The sequence below is a fragment of the Diorhabda sublineata genome, chromosome 5 (assembly GCF_026230105.1).
Source record: "Diorhabda sublineata isolate icDioSubl1.1 chromosome 5, icDioSubl1.1, whole genome shotgun sequence".
NCBI classification, from domain to species: domain Eukaryota; kingdom Metazoa; phylum Arthropoda; class Insecta; order Coleoptera; family Chrysomelidae; genus Diorhabda; species Diorhabda sublineata.
This window is the reverse complement of record NC_079478.1, coordinates 18,180,145-18,201,753: the sequence shown is the minus strand read 5'-3', so window position 1 is coordinate 18,201,753 and position 21,609 is coordinate 18,180,145. Positions and strand designations below refer to the sequence as shown.

The window sequence follows — 21,609 nt, the reverse complement described above, 5'->3', positions numbered from 1 at the left end:
AAAGTATTATTTATATGATATGATATTAAAATAAAGTATTTAAAATTCAAATAAAAATGTTGGCTTACAATTTCTCTCCCCCGCACTATGCACGTGATTACTCTCTGCAATGAGGCCAGATTATAGTAGATCTATATGAATGTTCCGTGCTTGCGGACCCGTAAAGTCGGGAGCGAGATTTTCAACATTTGACTTCTGCAACCGTCTAAAATAGATTTCAGAAATTAACGATAAAATAATACTAGCAGTGAAAGGGTTAATAAGAAAATTGAATCAACCTTGAGGCATCTGGGTGAATCGTCTGTAAAATTCAAAATTAAAATTCATTTATACTACTATAATTCTTTTCGTATTCACTTGTAGAATGATTCCATTAAACTCTTATTGAGTTTATATAAATCAATTCATTCTTCATATGTTATAAATCACTATCTTTTCTCAAAAAAACAATACAATGTTACTAGTTTTCTCCTTAGTCTGTTTATTCAACGTTTTCTGGAGATTATTATAATTTCTTTACGCAAAACTACATTTTGTTTCAAAATATTTTTCGGTTATAAACGCTAATTTTTGTGCAGTGTAAATTATAAATTACACAGATAATTGGCATTAACTGAATATTATATCAATTTGACTTGAGTGAGTTTCTCCTGAAAATATGTTCAATTGACGTAAAATAAAATAATTATTCCTAGCACGATAATTATGACGTTTTTTTAAATAATGTATGAGGATCCCAACATTACATTTTATAATGGAATTTTAATATATTCTTGAGTATATATATATATCTATTTGTTTGTGTATAATGGAACTCATCAGCCATAGAGTCAACATGGAATACTTGAAGCTGTTTTTACTATTTCCATTGTATATCTTTGTTGGAACGACGAAAATATATGAAAGCGAAACTGGCACTTTGAAATATTATATTGATTTAATCAACAATGGTGTCAAAGAAGCCAATAACTACGTATTACCCACAGATGCACGCATGTATGAACCAACAGATAATGTTATAAACGGTAAATATATTTATTATATTAATTTTCGAAAAATGCCATAGTCCCGTTGTCATTTATAGGTGTATTCAATGACTCCAGCGAATAGCTTTATTAGTGATAACTATGCGGCATAAACTAATGCTTGCAACTCTATGTGAATAAAATAATAATTCTATGGTACTCAAATGGTATCGTGAGTTTCCAAATGAATGAATTTTTGTTTTCAAATTTAATAATATATTAATAAGAAATCTTTTTGAAAACCACATTTTATACAAGTACTAAAAGTAAATAATATATTTCAAAACTTTTTCGAAATCACTCTTTATAAAGGTTTAAAAGTATGCAAATAGTTATTTATTATACCAGTTTTATGAGACACTATTTTGTCGCACGTGTTCTTTAGAGCACGTCAAGCTCTGGGAGGAGTGCTATAAAGCAAGGAAATCTACAAAATTGTGTTAACAACAATTTTGTTCTGTTTTCCCTATTTTTTATTTGGAATTAAAATGTTATTTGAACATTATTCCAAGAAAATTGTGGTAACTGGTCGTTCACATTTTTAAACTAGACTAGTTGAACAATTGAAAGTTTGAAATTTTTATTCGTTGACACGTCAAAAATAAAATCATTCAAAGTTTTCCTTAAAATTGCAAGAAAATGGGCGAATAACAATGTGAAGAGTTTAATTGCACACCTCCAGAATTAAGTGGCACAAGAGATCATAAATAATTTGCTTCCAAAAAAGTCGCGCAGCAGACTATCTGAAATTTCGATTATAGCGCGATGCTAATGTGAACACAATAACCGAAAATATTATGGTTGCTTTTATTGAAATTCTGGGTTAAGATAAAAAATCATCCACCCTGTGGTCCACTTATTCAAAATTGAAGGCATATATATAAGACTTACGCTTACCTGAAAATATTTTCACAAGGTAATCGTTCTATTGCTGAAGCTGAAGGTCGACAATGAAAGAAGGTATTCAATTATACATGGATTTCTACATTATATAAATTCTTAAAACTTCTTCATTCACTTCAGATTGTTATCATTATCGGTTATACTGGTACTTGGCGAAGAAAAGAGCTCACTAAGATATCTATCGACGATCTTGTGATAAAAACTTATAATATTATTGTATCTATAGTAAGACCCACTCCCTTAACACATAAACATTTGATATTAAGGTAGCGGCTATTATATTAATAGACCCATTGGAAATATCTAAAATTGCCAGATTCTGAGTTCTATACAGGTCATTGTTTTCGGAGGTGTAGTGTCATTCACTTAGCGAATGCAGACAGTGACTTGGTTACAATAAAACGACATGGGAGTTGGAGATCCTCAGCTGTTGCGAAAGGCCACATTGACAATTTTATCAAGAAAAAAATGGAAATAGCTCAAATGTCTTCATATTTACATGACACAAACAAATCTTCATTCAGATTTGAAGCTATTGGTGACAAAAACGTCAGACAGAACTTCGTGTCGACTGAAAATCAACCAGATATAACTGTGAATGCAAAATACACAGCAAATTTTAACTATCGAAGACAATATATATTTCCTTCGTTTAATAAATAGTATATTATAAGGATTAAAAGTGCATATTTTTTTACGGGCAATATTTGCAGTTGGGAGGCGAAGCCCAGCGCAGCCGAGTGAATACAAAATTGCGAGTAAAAATAGACATTTTTAGTCCGTATAATATATACTATTTTTTCTCCAACCAAGTCAAAATTAAAACAAAGTTAGTTTTATTCAAAAATCCTCAATCATTTGGTAATAAATTTGAACACCTATTAATTATAACAGCGATAGCAAGTCGGTAGTCAAGGATGTCTGGTATTGTTGGTAAATATCGATTGTCAAGTAGACGTCAGTAGACGTGCTAATCATATAATTTTTGTAGTAGTTTTTACGCTGCTTTCAAAATGAATCCCGAACACGATAAAAATATATAGTTGCCCAATTAGTTTCTTCTACTAAGTTTGTAAGAGACAATATATTTTTCTTCAAATTTCAATTTCAATTAGAGAGCTCAAATGCAATTACTTTTAGTCCTGGGATTATAAGTAGCGTTTTTAATGCTAGGATTAAAAGTGTTGCTAAGAAATTTTTGTACGGTAAGGGAATTGATGGCTTTTGTACCTGAAAATAGTACAAAAATGTCAACATTTTTTGATGGTTGGAGAAAATCAAAATTTTTTCGAAATCGGCAGTAAAGTGAAACATTTATGCCGATTAGTCGATGGGAATCGCTATGAAATCGCTTTTCAGTGCCTAACCAACTGAACTGGCATCCGCTTCATGTTCGACAGGTGTCAATATATGAATGAATTTCTTTACTTTATTATTTCATCAATACGATAAAAAAAAATAAAACTGCATTAACGAACCATAAGATATTAAAAAAACATAAATTCAATTATAAAGATTCAAAAATTCTTGGAACGGAATCTAATATACAAAAAACAGAATTTTTAGAAATGGTTCACATTCTGATCTGACCTGAATAATTCAAGTAAAATTGACTGACATAAGTCAAAAAATCAAACTATCGAGTAATAAGCGTTTGAAATTGATTGAATTTAATTTTCACTTTTCGGATTATAACTCAAAAACTGACTAAGTTAATGCAATAGGAACTATTTAGATGACATTATCTGAGATAAGATGTTCTAGCGCCATTAGTACAATAAAAGAGATTTTCTAATTTTTTTACTTATAACACTCAACCGAAGATGCGATATATTAGTCTTGAATGAAATAAAATTTATAAAAAATTTAAGCGATCAGATTTTTTATTATAATAAATTTTTTTCCACGCTATTATTAGCAGCTTCTGAAATTATACGTACTAACCTTGTTTGCCTTAACCCCAACCATGTCCTTATTTTTTACTTTGTTGTGCATTTTTGAACTTTTATTAAGTGTGGTTTTCAAAAAAGTTTTATGAATATCCATAACGTATTAATTAAAAACGTTTCTCCTAAATTATTTTTTTTAATATTAAGCTCCCAGAATCAATAACATTGTGACCGAAATTTGTATTTTAATTATTAATATTAAGAGTGCCATTTATTGCAATCTATATAGAAAGTTTAATTGTTACTAGCAACAGCTATTGGTGAAATTATGAACAGGTCTCTCCATATGTAATATCAACTATATAATTAGTTAATTACACTAATTGGTTAATTGGTTAGTTAAATATTGATTACAAAATGTGTCCCAAATAAAAAGACAAACAATGTAGGTTGAATAAAGAGAAGTAAAAAAAAGAACTTTCATTTGAGATTATTAGTATTATCATTACCATCGCAATGCAGATTTTTAATTAATATTATAATTCAATGCTTCAGTAGTTTCAGTCATAGTTTCTCTTTCCATCCTGTGCACATCCTGTCGACTTCAACGTTTTTCTTTGTATTTTAGATTATGGTAACTACGATTTTATAATCATTGGTGCCGGAGCAAGTGGTACAGTACTAGCAAATAGGTTATCAGAAATAACATCATGGAAAATTCTTTTAATAGAAGCTGGAGACTTTTCTGATGGAGGTTTGTTAAACATTCCAGCATATTATGAGTACCAGGGCCAATCTAAATACAATTGGGGTTATAAGTCTGTGCCTCAAAAAACCTCGTGTCTTGGTAAGAAATGATTATAAAGATTTTATTCACTATTATCGCGCTATATTTTCTCATCTATAATTTATTTCGAAAAAATCAAATTATATTTAAATGTACTATTCACTGAGGTATATATTCATTTGTCGGGATTCGAGTTTCTTTTTCTCGCAAGGCTGGAATACTGATCTCCTATTTTGTGTGGAGAAGTCTAATTGAATCTAACATATGTTCATTGAGATACAGGCAGTTTCGAAGCCTATATTAGTATTGCGTAATTATTCTATATGAAGATATAGAAACTATATACGAGTATGCTGTAAACCCGGTCTTAATATCGATAGCTTTACAATATTAGTCCAGACGCTGTAGCAAAAATTTTACTAAAGCCTGACATCAAAACCAACAATAATTTATGACACATAAGTAGTTTTTGACGAGTACTTTAAGGAAAAAATTGTTTTGCGGTCATGGAAAATGGGGAAAACCACCGGAAAAACTCTAAAAATTGGTATTTCATCGATAACGTGCAAATGATTGAAAATTTCGATACAATGTATGACAACAAGTATTTAGAACGTGAAAATTCTTCACAAAATGGAATGTACTTGTTTTTTAGAGATACGTGGACCTGAAGAATTATTATCAATTTGATTTGCCGGTTATACATAATTGATATTTGTATTTCAAAAAATATATTCTTTTATTATCTATTACTCCACTTCCACATCAATTGAAATATGTTTCTTAGAAGTAAATTTCTTAAAAGTGGGAAAAGGATGAAATCATATAAAAGAGTGAAGTTTATAAGGAAATGGAATTTTTGAAATGAAAATGAAGGAAAAAATTACTAGTATAAACCAGAATGATCAAATGTGCTAATTTATTAAATTATGAATGGTAAGTAATCACCCGTGTGAGAAATCGTCGCTTGGGATTACAAAATAAAACTGGCTTGAGATTACCAAGAAAAAAATGAAGGTGACTAGGAGAAATATCAGGTTCTGAAATACGGATTCTCACATTGAGGAAGCTTTAGTCAATAAGATAGTCTTATTAGCCTTATCAGAAGAGTTTCCATGGGTTTTGAAAAATTTCCAGAAAAGATTAATGAAAACTCTCTCACCGCACGTTTTTAGACGCATATCCTGAAAGATTAGGATCTTCGGACTAGAATGACAAATGAATTGTTTGAGGAATCTGCACTTTAATATTTTTATGTCAATCGCAAAGACATCGATCGGAGAAAAATTAGCGAACTAATGTCATTGAATTTGGCAAAAGTCAAAGTGAGAATGAATGTTGTATCTCATTTCTCCAATTTTCACCTACCTACGACTCTACTAGTCGAAATAATTCATATTACATAAAATTACATTAAACAAAATTATTTCAGCTTAAGCTAACACCAATAGAAATCAATTTTGACGACACTTGCGAGCTGTATATATCAATTACTGAAGGATTCTCCTTCAACATTCCGTTTACTTTGGGAGTTTCATCCCAAAAAGAAGAGAGTTATAGAGATTTTTCGAAAAAATATGTAGAGACCTTTTTAGTGCAGATTTGATTTTCACGTTCTACAAGATTTTTCACATACATTGTATTGAAATTTTTAACTCCTACCATATTATTGGCAAAATATCAATTTTATGGGGTTTTCCCCAGTGTCCATAGCCGCTCGCTTGTAGAATAATTTTTTTCTTAAAGCATTATTTAAAAACTGATCGTATACCAAAAGTTATTTTTAATGGTCAGGTTCAACACTTGGTTCATGGACTATATTTGAATTATTGATATTCTTATCTACCTATATGTGGCAGAATATTATTACCCAATAAATCGGTACCTCAAATAAGTTCAAATTGTACCTCAAATAGTCCCGGTGGAAAAGCTTGTAATGAATATTTCTTTATTTGGTAGCTCAAAAATTAGTTTTAAAATATTGGATACCTATATATGAAACTTTCTCATCCATATTTTGTATATTTGAGAATAGAATTTTTTCGGGTACATTACTTCCACTCAAAGATTTACAAGTATCTCTGAGTGTACAGCAAATCTATAACTTTCTGTACTACACCTTCTAGACAGGGTTGTGTGAGAGTAGCGTTTGCAAGATGCAAGACAATTATGTCCTACATGAGAATATTGTGCATGGCAGGACTATCTTGCCAAAATCGGAACGTATGGCAAGTTAAGCTTATATCAAGAGCTTTATTGTATTTAAAAATTTTTACAATTTTATCTATAGAGCAACACAATTTTATATTAAATAATATGAAAATATAAAGTAATAATTTGACTATTTGACTTAATATACTAATAGTTGGGATTATGAATAAAATAACTGTGTATTTATGAAAAAAACTAAATACGTTATCAATTTGAAGATTATTTTATTTCACATAGAGTTTCGGAGAAATGTCTTTACAACGTTAATTCTTGGAGCGAACTGATCTACTTACTTATTAAAATTAATACATTTTGGATTTTATTATCCATTATATATATATATATATATATATATATATATATATATATATATATATATATATATATATACCTACACCTGGTTTCATGAACTGAAGCTCGAAAACTTTTTTTTAAAGTAGAAAACTTTATTTCCAAAATATTAAAATCATTATATAAAAGTACAATATCTTAAAAGATAAGGATTTTTGCACACTAACTTAATTGAATTATTCCATTCTATTGAGTCTGTGGTAAATTGTAGAATTCTACCACATAATAAGATCTTTCAAGCAGAAATGTTTTTGTCATTCTTCGGAACTTATGGAATGTATTTGCCATTTTTAATTCCTAGGGTAGCTGATTGAATAATTTTCTATAGTCTATTTCGGAAATGTATAGAGCAATAAAATGGGGAATATTGTGTAGGGATAACTTAGGTACCGTTTAACCTTCTATTAGTGCCTCTGCCTAATTCCAACCCTATTTCAAATTTAGTTCAACGCATCAGTATTTGCTGTTAAGTCGTAATTAGTGTTCACAGTATTATAAGATTAGTAACAAGAAGGTGACATTTACACCAACGAAAAGATGTTCCAATAATTCTCCACCATCAGTGAATGAAAAACTTATTTTAAATGTGAACGGTTGCAGAAAATACGATTACCCGAAATTTACTGTACAATTAACTGTCGACCGATGTTCCCGAATGACTGGAGCTGGAAAATCCACCGTTTTTAAATTACTGCGGGAGAGAAATATAGCAGACCAAGTAGAATCTTCCAAGAAAAGTCCAGGCAGACCAGTAAAAGTCCTTGATGAAGACACCAAAAGTGTAATTCGAAGAAAAGTTCATTGTTTTTATTTTTAAAAAGAAATACCCACCCTAGATAAGATTTTAATGGAGCTTGGCCAGGATGACAGTATTCTGTTGATAACTAAAAAACTTTTATGGACCAAGGCAAAAATATAACCAGTGCTCGTCAAACTTTCATGGAAGGCCTGTCAACGGTGCCTTCAGGTAAAGGGAAAAGACTAATAATCGTCCATATTCGAAGCGAAGAGGGATTTTTAAAAGAAGGTTTGCTAACTTTTCAGTCGTGCCATACGGGAGATTACCACGAGGATATGGATTCGGATGTTTTTGAAGACTATTATGGTGAAATGATAAAATATCTTCCGGCTGATTCAGTAGTAGTTATGGATAACGCAAGTTATCATTCTCGACGCATAGAGAAGACTCCAACTTCTTCTTGAAGAAAACAAGAAATTATTGATTGATAAAAAACTATAAGCTATAGCACATTTACACAAACATGGTTTTATGAAATACGCCGTGGAAGATATAGCAGAATAACATAGTGTAACTGTGCTGCGCACACCGTCATATCATTGGGAACTAAATCCTATAGAACTTATTTGGGCGCAAATGAAAGGATTTGTAGCAAGACACAACACGACATTCAAAATGAAAGACGTTAAGCTACTGTTTGATCAAGCCATTAAGGAGGTGACACCAGAGAACTGGCGAAAAGCAGTCCAGCATGTCATTAAAGAAGAGGAGAAAATGTGGGATCATGACTACTTGATCGATCGGACCGCCGACCCGTTAATTATAACGTCAAGAGGAGATGACAGTTCCTCAGATGGCAAAGAATATTATGATTTTTCATAATTTAATTTCTGCGTAATGTATTTTTTGGATAATGTTTAATAAAAAATAATTGTACCTATTACTATGTACATAATGCCTAATTTTTATTCTGTTAAAATAAATTTTTTTCTTTTTACGAGGATCCTACCGGCACGCCTTTGGCACCATATTTGCAGTGTTTGTGAATGAATAACAATAGGGTAAACCCATATATTGACCCAAACCCGGGTGGTACTACCTGCACTTGATAAAAAAAATTTTACAATGAAATCAATGCCAAACTATGAAAGTGGCTTAAATATAGGATATAGAAATAGGACGATAGTTATTAGTGTTATTTTTCTCACCTCCCTTGAGTAGGAGAAAAATTATAGCTAGGGAAAAAAATTAATAAGAGATTATTAATTAATAAGAGAACATAAAACGTTAATCATCACAGTGTGTTACTGTTGTACTGAGTATGGTTTGCTCTAGCTCAAATCTATCTACAGGTCTGAGGAAGAGACTGTCAATGACTCTTTTAGAAGCAACGAGGAAAGAAAGAGCATCACGACTTTTAGAACTAATATTCTTACATACACGAAATAATTGTTAAGTTTCAAGGAATTTTAAGTCTCGAGATGTGATTGTTGTAATAGTTTTGCTTAAGAGTTTTGATGGTTTTCCGATACAATAATCTATAGTTATAGATATAATTGAGGATATGAGGATTGTCTGTGAATTTTTTAATGTACAAAAGTGATCTCATATTGTTGGATGAAGCTCGTTTTCCTTTCGTAGTCCATGATTTGTGATGATTAGTTTTACGAGGGCGAAAAGGAAATTCTGTATTGTAGCACATGATAATTTTACCGAGAAATTCTGAAAAGTTCAAAATCGTTAGAAAAATCAATTCAACCATTAGCTAAACATAAATCATGAAATTTTATGAAGTTTTATTTAGAGAAAATTCTCACAACTCGGCGTGTTTCTTAGGAGATTTACGAGGCATTACAAATTCGGTGAAAACAGCATCATCTTAAGAGACCTGAATTATTAAGTGATTCATATCATGGGGTAGGGTCTGACACTATGTAATCTAGAATTGAGGAAGTTGTTTTATTATTTCGAATTAGTAAATTCGCGTGGATATTTAGCTGAAATAATTCAAAAGTAGGTATTTACCAGAGACTTCCAAATGGCACAATCATTAGTAAAGTCAATGTTAAAAAATAATATAGATTTGATGCATAACTTATTAAGGGGACTACGTCCTTATAAAAGCAAATTAATCAATTATCTCCTAAGGTACCTTTGGGCCAGCAAAGATGGGGCTATATAATTTTTGTATTAAAAATTTTAAGCGAATATCAATGAAGATGTACCTTACACAACTATCTGAGTAGTGACTCATTTAACGGTGATATTTTAAGAAGAAAAAGCTTCCAAAGTTACTCTTCATGTGAATTTTTATTGTAATGCTTTCTAAGTCCAAAAAATATCACTAACCTAAGCAAACATTTTAATGTTATAGTTCTAACGTTCTTGCCTTTCAATATTGAAAAACCCATTAATTAAACCTACCTTTCAGGAGTCCCTCTTTTCAAGTTTTGAAGACGTTTTTGTTGTCATTAGAATCAGGAACTAGCTGATAGGGCTCTTAAAAATCAAGATAAATATACCTCAACCAGGAGTAATAAATATATAATAATAAATACTTGCTACTGTATAGATATGCCTTTTTGAATCAAATAAATAAGAGTATAGAAAATATTGTGAAACCTGATTACGTGTACCACTGCCAACGTTTTCTTTAGGCCACTTTGGAATTCATTTCAAAATTAAATTCCCAGTGATCAACTTCCGTATCTGCAAAAGTATTAATGCGAATAGCAGAAGTTGACCGGTCAAAAGCTTGTCTTTTACGAGTTTCTGTCCTTCCCTCTTCATGGTCTGGGGACGAATGGTTTTCATCTGCCATCACTTTTGAATCCTCATCCGAATTGCGAGTACCTTTGGTAGAGGAAGAAATAGTTTCATTTCAAAAAAGGTTACCAAAAATCGACATTTCGTTAACGCACTTTAGATACTCAGTCAGTTTGTAATCAGATTTATTGACGAAAAAGTCTATCTGTGATGGATAATAACTGTTCCATTGTAATTTTCGAAATGGGGTTCATTTGAACGAGAAACAGTTAATCGTTGAGGCTATTTCATATTTTTCAAAATAAAATGTATTGTCTATAAATCATAACCTATCAAATTGGAAAGAGACATATTTCATAAATAAAAGTTTGTGGTTTTGTAAGATAATTTATTGTCGACATATTAATTAATAATAATTTATAATGATGGATAATAAAGTAAATATTTTGAAATTATTGGCTTGAAAACGCGCGTTCATGTCATTTTATCACACAGAAAAAATTCAACTAATTGCCTATACGAATATTAGGAGTTTCGATTTATTGTCTCTGTTATTTATCAAAATAAGAAATTTAGAATAGGATACCGGTACACCACAAAACACGTGCTGGACAACTACAAATAATAACATTGAAGTTCGAAGTGCAGTATTCTATTCCCGCACACACAATTCTATCAAAATGATTTGTTTATTCAAAATAATGAAACACAGATTTAAGAGATTAAACTATCATTAAATTAAAACCCCTAAATTGGGGGCTTAAGATGATTTAATCTTTAGCTTTTTTAAACATTATTTTGGTTAACGGTGTTAGAAGAATTCAAAAAATTGCAAAAGTAAAAGCTGGGAAAGTTGGGAAGGAAATTACTTGTGAATAATGGGATTTTAGCGACTCTCCCAATTATTTTTGAGGTCTGTTGTTCCTTGATCCAATGTTCCCATATCCTTTACAATGAGATAATAGGGCTCAAATCCCTACTATGATGGTATGTTCATTGAAAATTAGTTTTTTTATGAATGATTATATTGTTGTTGAGAAAGGTACTAAGGAGGATTTTCCGAGAAGTGCGAGAGCAAAACCAGTGGAGAAGAAGAACGAACGCAGGGATCAAAATACTGTATGGTCGAGCTGAGATGGGATATGTGTTTATAGCAAAAAGACTCCGTTGAATGGGACATATAGTCAGAATGGATAAAGACAGTTGAGTGAAAAGATGTTTGTTAAGGGGAGAAGGAGCGAAAATATTTTGAAAAAGGCTGAAAAAAATGGGATCGTCAGTTTTTACTTTTCTTTCAAAAATTATTGAAAAAAACTAATTTCAAAATATAAGTGACCTAAAATCAAAAACATTTAGAGCCCTAAACATATCAAGTCCGGGCCTCCTTTCAAACTAAAATTACGAAAACTAAGGCAATTGATGATGGCCACATTATTGTTTTTTGCTTATGTATTACTCGTATGTTCATAATTTCAAAGTAATCATTATCGGATTTTAAATTATCGTCGCTATTTTAAGAAAGATAAATAATCTCTTGTATTTATTGTAGGTAATCCAAACAATAGCTGTTCCATATACTGTGGAAAAGGAGTAGGAGGTGGAACTTTAATAAATGGATACTTTTATACTCGTGGTCCACGTGAGCAATACAATAATTTAGCTAAATCGATAGGGGATCCATCTTGGAACTATGATAATTTATTACAGTATTTTAAAAAAACTGAATATTTTCATAGGAACAACCCGCATATTCCGATAAATACGTCGTATCACGGACAAGTTGGTTTATTAAATGTTCAAAGTGCGGTGTACAATGAAAAATTTGCTAAACCATTTTTTGATGCCAACAAAGAACAAGGGTATTCCATGGTCGATTTCAACGGACCCAGTATGATAGGCACTGCTGTCATTCAACAATTCATGAAATTTGGTAGAAGGGAAGATTTTGGAAACGTGTTCATAACACCATTCCTTGGAAGGTCTAGTTTGGAAGTTACTACAAGAAGTTATGTTTTAAAAATTGAGATAAATAGCGTAACTAAAATAGCCGAAAGTGTTTTGTTTACTAAAAATGGAAAAATTTATCGAGCAAAAGCTTCAAAAGAGGTCCTATTATCGGGCGGAACTGTAGCCAGTCCTAAAATTCTTATGCATTCAGGGATAGGACCAAAAAATCATTTAGAAGCTCTAGGTATTGGTGTGATTCAAAATTTAGAAGTAGGAAGTCAATATAAAGATCACGCTTATCTATCAATACCATTTTCAACTGATATTAAATTACAAGAGACGCCTTTTCCTGTAAAATTAGCACAATACTTACATGGTTACGGTGATTTAACAGCTGCGACTCAAACTGTGGGTTTTTTTCAAATAAATAGAAATCCCAGTGACATACCAGATTTTGAAATATATTCCTATTTGGAACAAAATGTAACGGCGACAATGCAATCAGAAGTTCAAACAGTCAAAAACAAAAATATTATTTATATATTATCATATTTGGGCTCGAAATCAACAGGTTCGCTCCGATTAAAAAGCAAAAGTCCATACGATTACCCATTAATAGACCCTAATGTACTTTCCGACGCTAATAACGAGGATATAGATGGAATGTACCACAGTTTACAATACCTTTTTAAGCTTGCTGAAACTAAACCTTATAAGCGGTACAAGTTTAAGTCTGCGCATGAGCATCCTCCAGCATGTGCAGCTTACCAATACAATTCCAAAGATTACTGGCAATGCTATATAAGACACACTAATACATATGGACTGCATATGACAAGTACATGTGCTATGGGTACCGATCCAACGAAAGGGGCAGTTGTCGATACAAATTTGAAAGTTTTCGGAATAAAAAACCTAAGAGTTGTCGATTGCAGTATTTTTCCTGAACCTATAATAGGACATTCGACTATTCCATGTGCAACGGTAGCTGAAAAAATTAGTGACGTGATTAAAATTGATTATGGACAAACTGTATTTTTAGATTAAACATTATAAAAATATATTTTACAACTGCTAACATTTATTTTCTCTTCTACTTGGACGTACTGCAAAATCGAATTTTACTTCTAATAAAAAACTAATTTTTTTGTGTTGTTTGTTGTGTTTGTCCATGTTTACAAAAAAATTGTTTCTTATATTGCTGTCAAGCGTAACAAATAAAATGATCAATGGTTTGGAGAGGAAGGTGGATATGTTGCTATGTTCCCTTTGAGTGCAGACTAAGTTCTTCAAAGCTTAAGCTGGTTCAAGCTTTAGTGCCCGGAGGCAGAAAGCATAATACCAGTTCTGGCTATGTAATAACGAGACTGCACGCCTAGATGGCGCCCTAGACAGGTAGGGTAAAAAACGAGTAGTGCGTTGGGTATCTAGATATCTTGTCTATGCACGTTCCAAAACACGTTTCCGTCACTATTATAGTATTTGTGCAGTAGCGGTTTGAAACGAACGTGTTTTTTTCTCGTGCCGAAAACCATTTGTGACGAAAAACAGGAGCAATTTATCAATCTCAAATTTTTCGTTAAATTGAAAAAAACTCCAACTGAGTGCTATAAATTTTCTGCAAGAAGCATGTTTAACTACGTGTGACTTCACGGTCTCCGGCCCGTCGTCGACAACTAAGACCGACTAACGATGGCTGATTCATTATAATTTTTCCATTTTCTTGTCTACTTATCGACTCAACGATTTTAGAATTGTGAAAATGAAAGGTGTTACAAGAAAAGAGAGAAAATAATAATAAGTCTATTGACAGTAAATTGTCAAGATGAAGAAATAATGTTCAGGTTACTTCAAAAATCCGATAAAAAGAAAAGACATTTTACCGTTTTTGTAAAGGACGAAAGTTGAAGGATCTTAGTCAATTAATAATTAATTTCAAATATTCACCATATGTATTTAGATTCTGTTCAAAAAGACTCCATGATATATATATATATATATATATATATATATATATATATATATATATGCTTTGTTCTTGTGATTATAGATTTAAGGATTAGCCGATATTGCCGATATTAAATGAATCAGTTGTTTATCTTCAACGTTTCAAGAAATCTCCACGTTTTTTGTCTAGGTACGTATTTATTTATCTGAATTCTCAGCACTTCATATCGACGGTTACTTTAATTTCTATTGCAATAATTTCTTGATGTGATAATATCGATTGTCTGATTTTAAATTATAAAACGGAGTTGAGAAGTGTAGATACAGAGCAAAAAGGCATATGTTTCAGATTTGTAATGAAATGGCGCAAAGTTGACCAAAAACGCTGCTAGGAACATGGCCGAGAGCTTAAATTAGCGATGAGAACAGCAATAGAGGGGAAGATACTCGGAGGAACTATTTTGTATTTTGCTTTGGATTATTTTGGCAAATAATGAAACTATTCTAAGAATTTTTAATGCCCACGTATCTGGAGGACTTTTTATCCAGCAGAGAAAATGCACTTACACACAGATTGTTGGACTCGGAAGTTCATCAATTTTCCTTTCAACTGAAACATCCACCTCTTCTTCCGCACAGTAACCTGGAACTCTTTAACACCTATCTTCAGATTGAGTTCCGTCTTCAGCACTATGTGTTGAAAAGAAACCATAGCTCAGACTTTATACAAATCGAAGACCACATTGTGAATATTAAGAAATATCGAAACATTGGAGTATCGAGCCATCATCAAGTACCTGTATTTAAAAGGGTTAAGAGGTAAGCAGATTCACGAAGATATGCTTAATACCCTAGGTGATCAATGACCTTCGTATGCGACCGTGAAAAATTGGACTGCAAGCTTCAAAAGAGGTAAATTTTCCATTGAAGATGATGACCGATCAGGAAGGACAGTTTCTGTGTCAGTTTCCGAAAATATCGATGCAGTTCATAACATGATTTTATCAGACCGTCGAATTGGGCTAAAACGGATATCTGAAGCACTGAATATTTCATACGAGCGCGTTTAGCATATAGTTCACGTCAATTTGGATTTGGATTTGCTGCAAAATGGATCCCAAAATCTTTGAATGTTGACCAAAAGCGTGCAAGAAGCATCGCGTTCGATCTGTGATCGATTTGAAAACGATGAAGACTTCTTAAACCGAATTGTTACTATGGATGAGACTTGAGTACATTTCTACGATCCAGAAACAAAGCAACAATCGATGGAATGGCGACACTCTGGTTCTCCAAGACCTAAGAAGTTTCGCGTCCAAAAATCTGTTGGAAAAGTTCTTGTTTCAGTTTTTTGGGATTATTATGGAGTAATCATGATTGATTTTTTGGATAAGGGTAGAACAATAACTGGAAATTACTATTCGACATTACTGACCACTCTATGGGAAAAAATTAAAGAGAAAAGACGTGGAAAGCTATTCAAAGGTATTTTGTTTTTGCAGAACAACGCCCCTACACACAAATCTCATGTTATCATGCAAAAAATTCGTGATTTAGGGTTTGAATTACTACACCCTCTTATTCACCAGATTTGGCTCCGTCCGACTATCTTCTCTTTCCTCAACTGAAAAAAAGTTTAAAAGGTCGTAAATTTTCTTCCAACGAGGAGGTAATAAAAGCTGTGGAGGTCTAGTTTGCAGAGCAAGAAGAAACATTTTTTTAAAGGTCTAGAGACGTTGCAGGTTCGCTGTAATAAATGTATAAATGTACACGCTACAAGGTTTTTCTTATTCTAGAGTATCTGGAAGATACTCGGCGCCAAGCACACATTCGCCTCACTACCGCCGAGTCACCAGACTATATACGCGAATAATCTTTGGATTAGAAAATCTTTGGATTCCAATATCTCCGTAATTACTTTATAATATACGTTCATATTTTACAGGTAATCAATATGGAAAATAAGTTTTCGATTGACCGTAAAAAAATTCACGTTTCAGCAAACGCTTGAAAATAATCAAAGATAAATTAGAGCTTACTGTGAAGGCTTTATCAGACACAAGATGGGAAAGCAGAATCCAGGCGGTAAAGGCTGTATTATTGCAATTTGATGATGTTGAATGCGTAGAAAACGAAAAATGCAAAACGGAACAATCGGACACACTCAGTGATTGCGGTTCCGTTTTAAAAGAATTGTTTAGTTTGGAATTTATCGTATCATACATATATGATGAGTTATTAACGCGTGTAAATACCATAAGCATATTATGGCAATCTGTACAAGTCCATTGAAGCATTACTCTTGAACATTTGCGTACATTTTGTGACTGGATTAAAGAAGATCGACAATAACTGGATTCAAAAAATGCTGGTCTGACGATCGTCCATTTGTTGAGAAAAGCAGTTATAATTTGCCAAAATTTTTAAAAACAAAATAGTAGCCAAAAAGAAAGGGATGTTTAATTATGAGGGCAGCGATCAACTCATAGAAACTGTTAAAACCCGGTTTGAAACAGAGTTTTTTAACATCATGATTCTGTGATAAGTAGCGTGGAATCGAGATTGATGTCTTGATGTCTGAATCAAAATTTTTAAAATTTTGGTTTTCTCTATGACTTAAACAAGTTAAAAAAAATTCCAAAGAGGAAACACTGAAAAACTGTCAGGATTTACAAAGTGCTCCAAATAGGTGAGAGCAGTGACTTCCAACCCTATGAGCTATGAGGATCCCAAATCCATTAAAGACGTGAAAAATCTGCTCCAATATATCATAGAGAACGATTTGAAAGGAATTTACCCAAATATTAACATTGTCATTAAAATTTTGTTAACAATACCTGTAAGTACTGCTTCCGCTGAAAGGAGTTTTTCAAAATTAAAACTAATTAAAAATTATTTAAGAAATAGAATGGGTCAAAAAAGACTTTCAGCGCTGGCAGTTTTATCTATTGAAGTAAATGTAGCATCTAAGATAAATTACGGACCACCTAATTTTTATTTATACTACAGAAGTATAAGTAAAAATTAAGTTTTATTCTTAATGAATAAAAAATTGTTTTTTCAAGTGATTTTTTATTTTATATTTCCTCCTTTTTGCACCATCAAAGCGCCTCGCGAACATGTGTGTGCTCGACAACCTAAAGCGGCTATGTAGGAACACGTATACCTAACTGTGTGCGTGTAATGATACCATTTTTTGAAATAAACCCCTATATTTTTTATAACTTTTACAATCAAAGTTACATACGAACAATCAAATTCAAATATATATTAGTGTTAGTAAATGACATCCATGATACTTAAAAAAAACCTATTTAAGCCGATTTGCCTGGAAACTTCGACCATCCCTTTTTATTCGCCAAGAGGTCAAACTCGTTAGTGATACACTAATATAGTGGAATGTACGCTGATGCAAATAAAATATAGTACTAGACAATACAACCCTAGCCACCTTATTGCCGTTTGGTATTCAATCGAGAAGAACTATAATAGGGTATTTGCATTTATTTATATTTCTGTTTATTTTATAAGTTCTTGGTATGAAATAATGTCAGAAATTAAAATATTTAATCAGAAGTAAAAAATTAATACCCATCTAAATATTTAATTAAAAATCTCGAAAATTTAAAATTTTTAATGCATAAGAATACGATTCTCATTAGTTTTCATTTGTGACGTCATAGGTTTAAAAAAAATTGAGCCGTTGTCTGACTCACGAGGTTATCGTTGCCGGCAACGTAGCGTGTGCTGTTATAATAGAGTTTTTATTTTTCTATATATAAGAATAAAGTAAATAAACGTTTTGTAGGTTAAATTCTTATAGTATTACATAATGAGGTTAAAAATTGAAACCATAATAAACTTGATTACTATAAAATATTGAAATATGTAAAATTTGAATCTTACCTACATTAAAATGATCCTGGCAACGAAAATAATTACATCTCGCAGGATCGTTAAAACGACCAATACTTTTAAACTATTTTTTTGTATATTCGATTTCTTGGCATCATAAAAAACCTTAGTGGTGTGTTAGTTGTGGTATTTTTACATCCTGACACAAAACATGATTTATATACCATTTTTCAGATTAATTAAAGTTCAATAATAACGTTTATTTCAGAATAACTGTCGTATTTACTTTGTATCATATGCTCAGTGTTTATTTTATACTTATGACGTCACGCAATATAGTGGCCTTACTGAAATGTTTAAACTACCTACAAAATGTTTAATAATTTTCTTAATAAAATAATAAATATTGATCAAAGAATTAGAAAAAAAATATAATAAAAGATGTATTTGAACTATCCAAAACTATTTTTTCTCAAACCATGTAAATACCCTATTCATCCTAATATAGATATATAATGCAATCGTTCTTTTAGATAGTTTTCTTTTCACGGTTAAAAAAATATATTTTTATGATTGTATGTATGTGTATGGAATACAGATGTATTAATAATAATGCAAAACTTACAATAAGTCTAATAAAATATCTTATTTTAAGTGAAGTTATTCTCGTTTGTATCGGGTGACCCAATAAAAATGGTTCTCGGCCATATCTCGTGAACCATTTATAGTACAGCTTCGGGAAAAAAATTTATAATAAAAGTGACCTCGAGAAAAACCTGGAGATTATTTACAAAGTTATAGGTCCACCGCTAGAGGGCTTAATTAAATACCAAAAAATATAAAATGAATAATTTACAAATTTTGCCTAATTAAGATGCATTTAAACTATGATTATCGTAGTGTTCAAGAAATTCAGCGAATATTTGATCTTACAAGTTTTAATCTCTCTTCAAAAAAAGTGGGGAACTTTATTACGAAAAAACGCCAGTAAGTCCAGTTCTACTTAACCTGTCTATGCAAACTTGGACTTTTTGAAGAGATTTCCTTTCTACCAATGTAAGAGTTATAATTTCGAAGCAACCTAATGAGTTACGTATACGCTAGAGGGCGTTATTTATTTATTTTTTTTAAATCTAGCTTACCTTGAAAAATGTTGAATGGAAACATGCAGTTTTAATTAACGAATATAAAAGAAGACCAAATTAGCAACAGAATAACGAAAACCGCATGTCAATATCTTTTTCATATTACGAGATATTTTAGGCATTTTCCTTTAAACATAAATTACTCCGGATTGACTCAACGGATTTTAACTTTTTTGACTCCTCAAAATTGTCTTTCCTTGTTCTATTAATAATAGTTCCAATTATTATGTCAGTATTATTTATGCTGTCACCGGGAAACTGCGTTATGGAAGTTAAAATGGAAATATATAAAAACAAGTGGGTCATGAAAAAAACAAAACAAAAAGATATGTCTAGTGTCAAATTAATAAACCTAACCTAACCTAGTAGTTTGTTTATTTACGTGTCATTGCGATTTGTGTGCATTAAATTCGATATAAAATTTACTTAAAAGTTGAGATTTAAGATGAATCTTACAAACGAATAAGCATTTGATATGATAGGCACTTACTTTGAATGTATGAGAAATGCAACTGTTGCGGCTAGAGTATATGCCAAACAATATCCCCAAAGACGTCATCCCGGTAGCAGAGTTTTTCGTCGACTCGTATACCGTTTAAGAACGACTGGAAATGTAAATCTTCCTGCATTTAGAAGACGCGGCAGAGGTCGATCAGAGGAAAACACAATAAATGTTTTGGCTTATATGCAATTTAACCCGCATTTCAGTATTAGAGCAATAAGTAGAGACTTGGGAATAAGCAGAACCACCGTTCAACGTATTTTGACAGGACACAGGTAAATTATGATGTAAAAAGATATGTTTCTTAAACAAAATATACCCGAATAATATTATTTGTGGGCATGGTTATATGTTAACATAATTTATTTATCATTCCAGAAAGATATTTAATAGGACATTATAATTCTTCTAGATTTCATCCATATCATATAGTACTGCATCAACAGTTAATTGATCGTGATTACAACAGAAGGTTGGATTATTGCAACTGGTCACTACATTTGGTATATGACGACCCTCAATTACTGTCACGTATTTTGTGGTCAGACGAAGCTACATTTAGTAGTGATGGTAGGGTTAAACGGCATAATGAGCACTATTGGTCACAGAATAATCCACGGTGGATGGAAGAAGTTCAGTATCAGGGGCCATGGTCGGTGAATGTATGGTGTGGTATTGTAGATGGTCAGATAATTGGACCTTTTATTTTTGACAACGCAATTAACGGGGAACGCCACCTAAATTTAATAAGGGATGAATTACCACTTCTTCTAGAAGATATAACACTAGCAACTCATAGGTCTATGTTATTTTACCATGAAGGGCGCATTTGTCCAGACGAGCTACAGAATTTTTAGATAATGCTTAACCAGCTTGTCCAGGTAACCAGACTTAACCGTTTTAGATTTCTGTCTCTGGGGCAGGATTAAAGACCTTGTTTGTGCAATTAGACCCACTACTAAAAATAACATTATCGAGAGAAAACGAAACGCCATTCAGAGTATTTCGAGAGCAAAAATTGAGACTGCTGTTCAATTTACTCTTCAAAGAATAAACGCTTGTATCGAAAATGTTGGGCGACAATTTGAACATTTATGTCGTTACCAGCGAGGTACCTTAAGTTATATTTCCATTTTAACTTCCATAACGGAGTTTCCCGGTGACAGTATAAGTAATATTGATATAATAATTGGAACTATTATTAATAGAACAAATAAAGACAATTTTGAGTAGTCAAAAAATGTTAAAATCTCAGTCAACCCGGAGTAATTTATGTTTAAAGGAAAATGCTTAAAATTTACACATTTCTTAGGATATCTCGTAATACGAAAAATATATCGACATGCAGTTTTCACTATTCTGTTGCTAATTTGGTCTTCTTTTATATTCCTTAATTAAAATTGCATGTTTCCATTCAACATTTTTCAAGGTTAGCTAGATTTAAAAAAATAAATAAATAGCGGCCTCTAACGTATACATTACTCATTAAGTTGCCTCGGAATTATAGCTCTTTCATTGGTAGAAAGGAGCTCTCTTCAAAAA

At 31.8% G+C, this 21,609-nt stretch overlaps 1 protein-coding gene across 1 annotated transcript; it reads left to right on the top strand.

Annotated features, from left to right (window-relative positions):
* Window positions 1–791: 791 nt before the first annotated feature.
* On the top strand, window positions 792–13,858 carry LOC130444534 (glucose dehydrogenase [FAD, quinone]-like). The gene is made up of 3 exons (XM_056779726.1): window positions 792–1,025; window positions 4,446–4,664; window positions 12,221–13,858. Exons 1-3 carry the CDS (start codon window positions 809–811, stop codon window positions 13,663–13,665), a joined length of 1,881 nt encoding a protein of 626 aa, XP_056635704.1. The 5' UTR covers window positions 792–808; the 3' UTR covers window positions 13,666–13,858.
* The last annotated feature ends 7,751 nt before the right edge of the window (window positions 13,859–21,609 follow it).